The following is a 13,090-nucleotide window of genomic DNA, read 5'->3' on the forward strand; positions in this document are numbered from 1 at the left end:
TTTTTTTTTTTTTTTTTTTTTTTTTACAATTTCAAGTAACTGTCTTCCACTTTAATATATTTTAAAATGTAATTTATTCTTGTGATGTCAAAGCCATAAAAAAGTCTTCAGTGGCACATTATTCTTCAGAAATTATTTTAATATACTAATATGGTGTTCAAGAAACATTTAATATTATTATCAATATTTTCAACATGTTTTTCACCGTTGTGCTGCGCAATATTTTTGTGAAAACCGTAATACATTTTTCTAGGATTCTTTGATGAACAGAAAGTTCAAAAGAACAACATTTATACATCTATATATAAACCTTTTGTTACATTATACATTTAATGCATCCTTGCTGAATAAAAATAATTTAATTTCTTTAAGAAAAAATCTTTCTGACCCCAAACGAATGGTAGTGTATCTGTACTTTGCCTTTTAAATTCGATTTTATATGTGCGTTATGGTACAGTCAGTTTCCTTCTCAATAACTGAAACTTGACCCAATAGAAATGTATTCATTGTTTATTTGTTCTCTTGCTCCTGTTGCTGTATATCAGGGAAGGAGACTGGTGGGAGGCGCGCTCTCTCACTACAGGTGGAACTGGATACATACCCAGTAATTATGTGGCTCCAGTAGACTCCATACAGGCAGAAGAGTAAGTTCGGTTTTAGTTCTAAAATAGACGAAAGTTAAATATAAATAGGAAGACTATCCAGAAGAACAATGTCTGTTATTTGCATTACTCCTAGTAGTATTTTCATTGGGACAAGGGCAATAACATAACTTTGTAATGTGGTCATACTGTTAACCAAACCAAACACTGTGTATCCCTTTGTAGTTGGTATTTTGGAAAACTTGGCCGTAAAGATGCAGAACGGCAACTCTTGTCAAATGGAAATCCCAGAGGCACTTTCCTTATAAGGGAGAGTGAGACCACGAAAGGTAATTTGCAGTGAAGCTACCATTCGCAAGTGTGGGGTCAGTAAAACATTTTATTGTGTTCAAAATAAGTCTCTTATGTTCACCAAGCCTGCATTTATTTGATCAAAAATACAGTAAAAACAGTAATACTGTGAAGTATTACTACAATTCCAAATAACTGTTTTCTATGTTAATATATTTTAAAATGTCACTTGTTTTAATGATGGCAAAGCTGAATTTTCATCTGCCATTCAGTGACACATAAGTCTTTCAAAATCATTCTAATATTCTGATTTGGTGCTCAAGAAACATTTCATATTATCATCAAATTTAAAAACAGTTGTGCTGCTTAATTTTTTTTGTGGAACTTGTGATAGGATTCTTTGATGAATAGAAAGTTTAAAAGAGCAGCATTTGAAATAGAAACCTTTTGTAACATTATAAATGTCGTTACTGTCACTTTTGATCAATTTAATGCATCCTTGCTGGACAAAAGTACTAATTTCTTTCCACACACAAAAAAAAACCTTCTAATCTAATTTTCTGTTCGCTCATGTTTATTCTAGGAGCATATTCATTGTCCATACAGGACTGGGATGAAACTAAAGGCGACCACGTGAAGCACTACAAGATCCGCAAATTGGACAATGGAGGATATTACATCACCACTAGAGCTCAATTTGAAACTCTGCAGCAGCTTGTGCACCATTATTCTGGTAAATCTGCATTGAATGCAAAATGCAAAAATGAATCCATCTTAAATGATTAACTAACAGTATAATCTGTTAACATATCTGCATTCAGCCCGGGCTGCAGGACTTTGTTGCCGTTTAATAGTCCCATGCCATAAAGGCATGCCCCGCCTTGCTGACCTGTCTGTTAAAACCAAAGATGTATGGGAGATCCCACGGGAGTCACTTCAGCTCATCAAACGATTGGGGAATGGACAGTTCGGAGAGGTCTGGATGGGTAAGAGATTAGCTTAACCACATGCCCAATAAAAGAGTTTGATATCCATACATTACTTATAATTCCAGGGGTATAAATCTAGGCCTGTCAGTGAGGCAGAGAACATTTCCTCTCGTCAAAAGAAAGCCAGCTGTCTTGGAAAGGTTTATGTGTGATTCCTTTCAAGGGCTGTGTGACTCACTATGAAATCTCGTCTCTGAATGGCAGGCACTTGGAATGGCAATACTAAAGTGGCAGTGAAGACCTTGAAACCAGGCACAATGTCCCCAGAGTCGTTCCTGGAGGAGGCTCAGATAATGAAGAAACTGAGGCATGACAAGCTAGTGCAGCTTTATGCGGTCGTCTCTGAAGAACCCATCTACATTGTGACAGAATATATGAGCAAAGGTAAGAACAGATTTTGCAAGCAGAAGTGCTAAATAAATGCTGCTCTTTTGAACTTTCTTTTCATCAATGAATCCTGAAAAATGTATCACGGTTTCCACAACAATATTAAACAGCACAACTGTTTTCAACACTGATTATAAGAAATGTGTCTTGAGCACCAAATCAGCATATTAGAATGATTTCTAAAGAATCATGTGACACTGAAGACTGGAGTAATGATGCTGGAAATTCCAAATTCTAAAATTTATTTAAAAAGAAAACAGTTATTTTAAATTGAAATAATATTTCACAATATTACTGTTATACCTCCAAAGAAATCACACAGGTTTGTTCACATCTATACTGATTGTCTTCAGGAAGCCTGCTGGATTTCTTGAAGGATGGTGAAGGACGTGGGCTTAAATTGCCAAATTTAGTGGACATGGCCGCTCAGGTTAGTAAAATGTTTTGATACCCATAATAGATTAAGGTATCTGGTTTCAGTAAGCACTTATTTGACCATAGGATATTTAAATACTTATTATAAACATTTAAATCATTGCTCCCGCACTTGTCTTCTAGGTTGCTGCAGGCATGGCTTACATTGAAAGGATGAACTACATCCACAGAGATCTGCGGTCTGCCAATATACTTGTTGGTGACAGCTTAGTGTGCAAGATTGCAGATTTTGGACTGGCCAGACTAATAGAGGACAATGAATACACAGCACGACAAGGTGAGAGTTACACTCCCAAAACAGGCTTAGCTGCTGTCTTCATAGGTTTAATCAACCCTCTATGGTACAGTGTTGCCATATGGCAACATCATTTTTCTTCAGTTTACAGTTTACTCTGTCAATTCAGAAAAAAGTACATTGCATTATTGGAGTTAAAAGATCAGAGTTTGTAAAAACATTGGTAAAACATGGTAAAAACATTACCAATAATATGTTGGTTTTAAGTCATGATTTAAGTGTTGCTCAAATTTCTGTACATTTCCTTCTGTGTCTGTATATTTTGTAGCATTGTTTATTATTAAAATGTATTATAAGGATCACAGTCTAGCGTAGTTTTACAGAAAATATTAATGTTACCATATGGCAAGTGTTGAACATTTGAACAGCAAAAATGGATTTGTTCACTGGGCATTTCCTCGTTTTAATATTGGCATCAAGCATATTACTGTGTTTATGTTATTTATGTATTGTAAGTGTTTATAGTAAAATGTTGAGTTGCATATGAAAACATTTCAACATGGCAGCCTCTCAAATGGGGATGACGTTGCTATACAGATCATATAACATATGACTGCGCTGTGTTTTATCTACTTATGTTTGTTTCCTTATGCACATATTTAACAGAGTTAAATCTGTAATTTCCCTGGGAACGTTGCCCAATTCACAAGTAGGCCACATTTCGAGATCAGATCCATAAATCCAGTGTTCTGTTGTAGGTGCCAAGTTCCCAATCAAGTGGACGGCTCCAGAGGCAGCACTCTACGGAAGGTTTACCATCAAGTCAGATGTGTGGTCATTTGGAATACTTCTCACAGAGCTGGTCACCAAAGGACGCGTGCCCTATCCAGGTGAGATCTGATGATAGAAGGTACATTTTTAGGCCATTAACAATGACAGCAACTGGCTAAAATTTCATCAGTTAAAATGATTAAAATCGCTAATCGCAATTTTTCAAAGACAGTTTGCTATTTGATGCAAGATTAATTCTTAAAGGTATAATTTACTCAAAAATCAGAATTCTGTCATTGTTTACTAACCCACATGTCATTCAAAGCTTGTATGAACACAAAAATGCCTCTGTGTTTTTTTTCCTTACAGTGAAAGTCAGTGGGGTCCAATGTTGTTTTGGACTCCATAGACTTACATTGTATGGACAAAAGCAGAAACATTCAAAATATCCCTTTTTGTGTTCAGCAGCAGAAAGAAAATCTTGCAGATTTGGAACCTTTTTTGGTTAAATTATGCCTTTAAAGGGGTAATTCACCACTTGCTCTCTCATGTTGTTCCAAACCTATAAGTCTTTGGTTAATCTTTGAAACACAAATTAAGATATTTTTAATGAAACCTGAGAGGTTTCTGTACCCCCGTTTAAAGTTCCGTCCAAATCCAAAACTTATCAGATCCAAAAAGGTCATAAAAGCACTGTAAAACAAATCCATATAAAAGTCTTGTGAAGAGATACAATCTCTTTATTTGATGAGCAGATTTTAATTTAGGCTAAACAATGATCGACACACAGAGCACATCACATATGGTAAACACGGAAGCTCAAATATGCATGTGTGATGTACGAGAACCAATAAAGTTTGTTGTAGCGTGTAACATATGCATTACCAAATGTGATGTGCTCTGTGTATGTCTGTTTACATGTGAATTAAAGCCTAAATGAAACCTGTTCTTCATATAAAGTGGTCATATCTCTTCACAAGACTTTAATTAAACCGCTCAATTCATATGGATTCATTTTATGATGTCTTTATGACAATTTTGAATCTTCAACATTTATACTAAATGCATAAATGTAATGTAAATATAATGTAAAAGTATTGGTTACCTGGACATTCAGTGGAAGGACAGAAACCTCTCAGGTTTATTAAATATATCTTAATTTGTGTTTTGAAGATTAGCCAACGGGTTATGTGTTTGGAACGACATGAGGGTGAGTTCCACACCCATGACAGAATTAAAGTAGTGCTGTCAAATGATTAATCGCGATTAATTGCATCCAAAATAAAAGTTTTTGTTTACATAATATATGTGTGTGTACTGTGCATTTTTATTATGTATATATAAAACACACACATACCGTATATATTTTGAAAATATTTACATGTATATATTTATATTCATATAATTGATATTATATATATAAATATATTTAATATATAAACATAACATATTTTTCTTAAATATATAAATTAAAGGCATAGTTTACCCAAAAAGTTCAAAACCTGTAAGACTATCTTTCTTCTGATGAACACACAAGAAGATATTTTGAATGTTTAAACCGTTTTTGTCCGTACAATGTAAGTCTATGGGGTCCAAAACAACACTGGACCCCACTGACTTTTCACTTTCACTTTTTGGCTGAACTATCCCTTTAAGAGCTTGAATAAATGAATGAAGTACAACTCAGCATCATACAGGAATTTAAGGGCCCCACAGGTTTTTTTTTTTTTCCCCAGTTAAAGAGCACATGCTTTGCATTTGTCCCTCAGGCATGAACAACCGAGAAGTCTTGGAGCAAGTAGAGCGTGGTTACAGGATGCCCTGCCCCCAGGACTGTCCCAGCTCCCTGCACGATCTCATGCTCCAATGCTGGAAGAGGGACCCCGAGGAGCGGCCCACCTTTGAGTATCTGCAAGCCTTCCTGGAGGATTATTTCACTGCCACTGAACCACAATACCAACCCGGGGACAACCTCTAAACATGGAGCTCCTGCAGAGTGCAAAGTATGCCACAACAGACTGCCCTTCAAAAGACTGATCGAAAGAGCGTTTGATGAGAAAAGCTTCCAAGTTTTGTGCCATCTCGACCCAGTGTCTGACACAATTCATCTTCCATTGAAAAAAGGACATGCAGTCGCATTATATTAGTCAGTAAAGCCAAAAATAGTGTTCTGGGGAGACACATCAGTCACGATTAATGATAAGAATGGCTTGTTTGTATGTAGTGTAAATAGTGTGTTTAGTTTTCCCTCGTATTCGGCTTGTTTTATTACTTTTTATAATTCTGTTTTGCGTTCTTATCCAGGCCGAGAAAGTCGATGCTGTGAGGAAAGCATGATCAACATCAACCGTTTTGAGATTTACAATGATTCTGGAAATCATTCCTAGACACTTCCAGTAAGATGTTGACCAGCCTCTTTTAAATATTAAAGGAACTCTGTCAATTGTATATTAAATTAACTGTACATGTCAAAACACTCCCTTTTAGCCGAGACATGCAGCAGTGCATAGGTAGCATTTCTGACACATTATTGTGAATTTCACAGAAGGTAATGATGTCTGCACTGGTTTTAGTGATTTTGCTGGGCCTAATTATTTTGCACCTGCTTTTAGCAAGCACTCAATGTCTTTCTTTTGTTTTCTGCTTCTTAGAATGAGTGCATTTTCTATTTAGTCACTTTGGATTAACAATAGAGCAATGTATGTATCAGAATAGTACGAGACCAAGTGGGCATTATGCTTGACCATACTTGCATCTTTCCTGCAAATAAGATAAAATGACTGCTAACATCCTTACTGTTGTGAGAGAAAATAAAACGAGTCCATTAAATGTATCTCACAATATCATGCATTATAAAATAACACAACTAAATGCGTAGAGAAATATTATGAAATGATAGAATTTCACTCAAGGTAACTCGTCGCTGGTCTGCCTTGTTTTTTGCCCCTCATTTTGTCCTTCATGATAAAATGACATGTCTGAATATTCATTATTGGGTCATTCTTTACTTTTTATGAGCCATACTTCAGGAGCAGTTACTCACCTACTCTTCACAACTATAGTGTTGATTTCAGTCAATATTTTGGGGTTCAGTTGAAGATCTGCTTTTATCTGGGCCTATAATTTAAATTATGTGCTGCATTTGTGTTAAAATCCAACCTCATGTTTTTCACATTTATCTGTATTTGGATTCATTCATAAATATTGTGTTTATTTAAATGCTTTGTTTCATTTATGCACAAACATTTTTAGAATAAAGTGTCATTCAAATGCATTTCTTTCAACCTTTGGTTTTTTCATCTATCATCAAATTATAATTGAGTATCTTTTGTGTTACGATCATTTTGCAGGTACTTCAGGATTTAACATTTCTGTCAAAATTGAAAACTTCTAGATTTAACATTTGCAATGGTGGCCTTAAACAAATTCATGTTTATGCATTAATACACATTTTAGAATTTAAATGATCAAAAGATACAATTTTGAAAAAGAAAAAGTACTTATTATTTTGATTTAATTATTCAATGCAATGACCATTAAAAAGTTTGGGGTTGGTAAGATTTGTTAATGTTTTTGAAATAACACTAATATTGTGAAATATTATTACAGTTTAAAGTAACTGTTTTCTATTTTAATATATTTTAAAATGTAATATATTCCCGTGATGGCAACCTGAATTTTCAGCAGCCGTCCAGTCTTCAGTGGCACATGATCCTTCAGAGATCATTCTAATATGCTCAAGAAAGATTTCTTATTATAATCAATGTTGAAAACAGTTCTGCAGCTTAATATTTTTGTGGAAACAGTGATGGTTTTTTTTCAACATTCTTTGATGAATAGAAAGTTAAGTCAAAAAAGTCAAAAGGACAGCATTTGTTATTAATTAATTATATTTGCATTATATTTACATAAATATTTAATTAAATATTTTTACATATATGAAAATCTATTAATTTTTTTATTAATTAAATATTTTAATATTAAATAGTATATTATTAATATATTAATATTAAATATTTCAAATATTTATATATTAATTTCTTTAAATTGTAAAAGTCTGTCATTTTTTGATAAATTTAATGCTTCCTTGTTGAATGAAAATATAAAATTCTTAAAAAACAAACCAAAAAACTTACTGATGCCCAAATTTGTGAACAGTAGTATACATTTACATTTTTTGTTTCATTTTAATTAATTAAACAATTTGCAAGCATGAAACAAGGTCTGTTCTCACCTTCCATATTGCTGCCACTTTCAGCAGTACAGTTCTGTAATTCCCTGCATGTCCAGCGGAGGGCCACTGCAGGGCCAGATCTGCTTCAGATTCCGGCCAAAACATGTTCCGTGCCACTTAGATGTCCACATCTCACGTCTCTTCTCAGCTAGTTTGTTCCCTAGTTAAAAATAGGAGCCGTGCTTCTATATTTCAGATCTGTTCTACGAAATCACCAGTGAAACCATAGGCAGTGAGATTTGATAAAGAGTGCTAATTAGAAGCATGATTAACTTGAAATAGAATGTAATAGATCCTAATACCACTGATTCATTTAATCTAAATCATCATTTATTTTGAAAACATGATGGCTGTGGCAATGCAATATTACACAATATGATGCAATATCACTGATGGTACATGCATTAAATGAATGACATTAACTGAAACACCAAAAACCAAAGACATTAGAGTCTGTGAACATGCAACTGTCTCCTTTTCTTTTGCTTCCAGTATACAGATCACACCCCCTGCCGCCTAAAAAGGCAAGAGAGAGTGCAGCTGGTAAACGCTATACTATCTAAGAATAAACCAGGCTTGCAGGGGATAAGGTTACCTTGAAGCACCCCAGCACTTTTCCCGTCCCACACCCATGTGAGGCACCAATACCATGGGCTAAATTACCAGCACCTATTTGCTGCGTCCCCTGCCAGAGCCTGAACTCCCCTGTTTACGGCCCTGACCTAACATCCCATTCTCCCCCAGCCATGATCCCAAATCTGCCACTTTGAAAACCCTCAACCCGCTTTTCTCACGAGACTGTGAGGTTTCACTCGTGGATTGGATGGGGACGACAAAGAGGAACATCTTTTCCTGAGTGGGATTTAACATCAGCTGGCTGAAACCGCCCAAGTAAGATTACACAAGCAAAATCAAAGGACATTCGGCTGAAGTACCACCATGGCTCAGGCAACTAAAGGTACTGCAGGTTTTGTACTCATGATCTCCTGCATTTGATTGACAGACAGAGCTTAATACATGAAAAAAGTGTAAAAGTAGATGTTACGATATTTTAAAATATTTGAAAAATAAAAGCTTGAATCACAATAAATGCTGTTGTGGTACCATATAAAACAGCTCAGTTGATCTATGTAGCCTATGTCACAAACAGATTTTAATCTGCTGAAACAAATGATATGCTGTACTAATAACATTTATGTATCTTATATATTCGAGATTAATACAGAGAAGTCCATAATTAACTTAAAATAATTCATAACCTCAGAAGTGTTTAATTTATTTAGATTTATCAATGCAATGAAATTTCTCTTCATCGAAGTATCCTGAAAAAAAATATATGTATGACAGTTTACACAAAAAACATTAAACAGACAGCACAACTGTTTTTAATATTGTTAATAAAAATAAATGTTATTTGAGCACCAAATAAGCATATTGATATATGATGATGATAGGATATATGATTTCTGAAGGATCATCATGTGACATTGAGGACTGGAGTAATGGCTGCTCAAAATTCAACCATTGCCATCACAGGAATAAACATTTAAAAATATATTAAATGATAAAACAGTTATTTAACATTGTAATAATATATCACAATATTACTGTTTTTATTGTACCAAATAAGCATATTGATATATGATGACGATAGGATGATATATGATTTCTGAAGGATCATCATGTGACATTGAGGACTGGAGTAATGGCTGCTCAAAATTCAACCATTGCCATCACAGGAATAAACATTTAAAAATATATTAAATGATAAAACAGTTATTTAACATTGTAATAATATATCACAATATTACTGTTTTTATTGTAATTTTGATAAAATAAATGCAGCCTTAGTGAGCATAAGGAACTTCTTCCAAAAACATTATAAAATACAGACCCCAATTTTTTAACTTGTCACATTTTGGTAAATCTAGCAAACGTGATCAATATTTGCAATATTAAGACTTTGTTTAGTTCATGATGTCATTAAACTCAAGCAGCAGGGAGATAATAACACAAGATGGAGAAGCAGTTTATTCTTGCAAGCGTGAAGTCAGTCATGCATCTAGCCTTTAATGCAAGAGAACAGCTGTAACAAATATCATGTTGCTATGGTGCTGTATTTATTGTATATAGAAATAAAGAACAATGTAGAAATATGGAAAGTATTTAGAATATATTAACACAAGTAATAAAAAAGAGCACAGTACTTTAGCAAACAACTTTTGGGTAACATTTTCCACTTTTTTTGACATTTAGGAAGGTTTGCTATACAGGTATATGTGTAAATTCATCCATATTTACAGGTCCCGCAGTGAAGCCCATCCCTCCCACTGCTGTAGACGCCCCAGCTAGGGCAGTGCACCCAGACTCACTTACAGCCCGGAGCCATGGAATTTTACGAATCATGAATCGCCCGGCACAATGGGTGGTCATCATCACACTTCTGATCTCTTGGTCAATAGCAGGTGTTGTCATGTTTGACTTTGTCAGTGACGATCAGATAGCAAGTAAGTTTTAAATAGGCCTAATTCATTTTCACAGTTCCTATTTTATTTACTCTTGTGCTGTTGTTGGATTTGTTGGGTTCACTCTGAATTGTTTTTATAGGCATCCAAGATTTCGGCTCTGATCCAGTGCTAGCAGTGAACAAAGCCATTGAAGTCATTGAAAACAGGATAAACCATATGAATGATATGTTTAATGATGCTCAAGGTATGCTTTCACAACACACAAATAGTTTCTTTTATCTTTAAAATATCACTATGCTTTTCTGTGCAATTACAATTAGATACTAAAACTTTCAGTCTTCAAAAAAGGTGCCAAAATGCATCATAGCTACAAGTAGTCTAAACGACTATTACTAACGTGCTATATTTTAACTGTTCTGAAGTTATTCAGTAGTTTTGTGTGAAAAAAAGACCGTCATTATTCAAAAAAATCTTAATATCCAGTGAGTTGTCTGGGACTGGATCATTGAATCTGTGAGTTGGACTCGAGAACTGGATCAATCTGATTTGCGAACATTTCAGACCGTATCAACCGATTTGCAAAAAGATTAAACTCATAATGATTAATTCATGAATCGGCCATCGCTCATTCACAGGAACGTGCCTGTGAGCTAAATCTAAAGTATTTAGATTTTGATCTCTTCTTCACACAAAACTATTCCGTGGCTTGGAATATAGCGCAGGAGTATTATTGAGCACTTTTTTATACTTTTATAATACTCTTTGTATTTTTTAAAAGCCAGTTTCATTATAATTGAATATACTTGTGTTTTGCGGAAGAATGGTGAGTAAATTAAAGGGTTACTCCACCCCAAAATGAAAATTTGTCATTAATTACTCACCCTCATGTCGTTCCAAACTCGTAAGACCTCCGTTCATCTTTGGAACACAAATTAAGATATTTTTGATGCATTCTGCATCAAACAGCCGCACCACACGGATACGTTGTTTTCGTTCAAATCAAAGCATAAATAAATGTAGAAAACACTCCGGTTATTGACGTAACCTCGGTTTCCTGAGATAAGGGAACCAGCGTTGCGTGAGATGCTAAGGGGAAAACTCCTGTTTTACTCTGTACTGAAGCCTGATTTGTTCACGTTTGTGTAGCTGCACAAACCATTGGAGCTTTAGCCCGCCAGAAAGGGCGGAGCCTACCCTTATATAAGTCGGCTCAAAGACCCATTCATCAGATCATTTGACTGAAGCGACAGTCATTGATTTGCGTGCAGCTTATAGCGCTGCAAGTGACGCAACGCTCGTTCCCTTATCTCATGGAACCAAGGTTATGTCAGTAACGCATCCAATCACGACGCGCTATGAGCAGATACAGGACATCCTGCTCTGCGAGCCCAGTCTCAGAGCACTAATAAGGACCCCTGAGAACATGAGCACATTGTGCCCCAAGCTAGTGGCTGAGAAGCACTAATATAACCAGCTTCGCCCAAGAGGGAAGAGTGGTACATTAAACTGAAAGAACTCGCGCCTGTAAAGCAGGGACGTCTAAATTATAGAATCTGGCAAATGTGGATGGCGACGACCAGATCTTCACAGATCTCACCAATAGAAATTCCGCTGGACCACGCCCAGGAGGAGGCCATCCCTCTTGTGGAATGGGCCCTTACACCTATAGGGCACTGCAAGCCTTCTGAGGCGTAAGCCAAGGATATCGCATCAACGATCCAGCGAGAAAGTCTGCTTTGTGGCCGGCAGTCCTTTATGGCAGCCTCCAAAGCAAACAAAAAGCTGCTCTGAGCATTTTTGGACCCAGCTCACCATCTGTAACGGAGAGCGCCAATAGGGAGATCACCTGAGCTCTGAATGGAGTTGAGAGCACTTTAGGAACATAACCATGTCTTGGTTTTAGAATGACTTTACAGTCATTAGGCCCAAACTCAAGACATGAGGCGCTGATTGACAGTGCTTGTAAGTCACCCACTCGCTTAACCGAAGCCAAGGCAAGGAGGAGGACAGTTTTAAACGATAAGGGCCGCAAATCAGCCAAACTGAGCGGCTCGAAGGGGGGCCTTCTCAGGGCCCGCAGTATTATAGACAAGTCCCAAGATGGCACAGTCTGAGGGTGAGGAGGATTCAGCCTCCGTGCACCCTTCAAGAACTTAATGATCAGGTCGTTTCTGCCGATCGATTGGCCAGCTTCGAGGGGAAGGTTAGCACATGGGACACGTCACATGATATCGGGTCCAAACTTCGTGCAGAACACCAGTTAAGGAAGACCGACCATTTAGGCTGTAAAGTAGACGGCGCTCTTGCCTCCAAAATGGTATTGCTTACATTTGCTGGGAGCTGATTAAGCTCCCGTCGATGCACCATACATGAAGGCTCCACAGCTCCTGCCGGGGATGCCAAATCATGCCTTTCGTCTGCGAGAGAAGGTTCCTCCTCAGCGGAATGGGCCACGGGGCTGCTGCTGAGAGCTGCACTAGCTCTGGGAACCAGGCCTGGTTCCTCCAGAGCGGGGCCACCAGGAGGAGAGAGCACTTGGTCTCCCTGACCAGCTTGACGACCTGAGGGATCAGGGCGATTGGGGGAAATGCGTATAGGCAAGCACTGGGCCAGTCGTGGGCCAGAGCATCTCGCTGTATCGAGAAGTATGTTGGGCAGTGAGAGTTGTCTTCTGAGGC

General features: G+C 36.8%; 2 protein-coding genes across 6 annotated transcripts in view; both read left to right on the forward strand.

Moving 5' to 3' along the window:
* LOC107755790 (tyrosine-protein kinase fyna-like) overlaps window positions 1-6,543 on the forward strand; it is an 11,384-nt gene extending 4,841 nt beyond the window's left edge. For all 3 annotated transcript variants that reach the window (XM_016572709.1, XM_016572708.1, XM_016572707.1), the window contains 9 exons: window positions 546-644; window positions 828-931; window positions 1,477-1,626; window positions 1,715-1,879; window positions 2,087-2,266; window positions 2,623-2,699; window positions 2,828-2,981; window positions 3,698-3,829; window positions 5,480-6,543. In XM_016572709.1, coding sequence (XP_016428195.1) covers window positions 546-644; window positions 828-931; window positions 1,477-1,626; window positions 1,715-1,879; window positions 2,087-2,266; window positions 2,623-2,699; window positions 2,828-2,981; window positions 3,698-3,829; window positions 5,480-5,688 — 1,270 coding nt within the window. In that variant the 3' untranslated portion in view covers window positions 5,689-6,543. The remainder of the gene's footprint in view (window positions 1-545; window positions 645-827; window positions 932-1,476; window positions 1,627-1,714; window positions 1,880-2,086; window positions 2,267-2,622; window positions 2,700-2,827; window positions 2,982-3,697; window positions 3,830-5,479) is intronic.
* Window positions 6,544-8,576: 2,033 nt separating this feature from the next.
* LOC107755793 (titin) overlaps window positions 8,577-13,090 on the forward strand; it is a 44,264-nt gene continuing 39,750 nt past the window's right edge. For all 3 annotated transcript variants that reach the window (XM_016572711.1, XM_016572713.1, XM_016572712.1), the window contains exons 1-3: window positions 8,577-8,902; window positions 10,248-10,451; window positions 10,552-10,656. In XM_016572711.1, coding sequence (XP_016428197.1) covers window positions 8,884-8,902; window positions 10,248-10,451; window positions 10,552-10,656 — 328 coding nt within the window. In that variant the 5' untranslated portion in view covers window positions 8,577-8,883. The remainder of the gene's footprint in view (window positions 8,903-10,247; window positions 10,452-10,551; window positions 10,657-13,090) is intronic.

Source organism: Sinocyclocheilus rhinocerous, unplaced genomic scaffold (genome assembly GCF_001515625.1).
Source record: "Sinocyclocheilus rhinocerous isolate Xijiao unplaced genomic scaffold, SAMN03320098_v1.1 scaffold1163, whole genome shotgun sequence".
Taxonomy (NCBI): Eukaryota; Metazoa; Chordata; class Actinopteri; order Cypriniformes; family Cyprinidae; genus Sinocyclocheilus; species Sinocyclocheilus rhinocerous.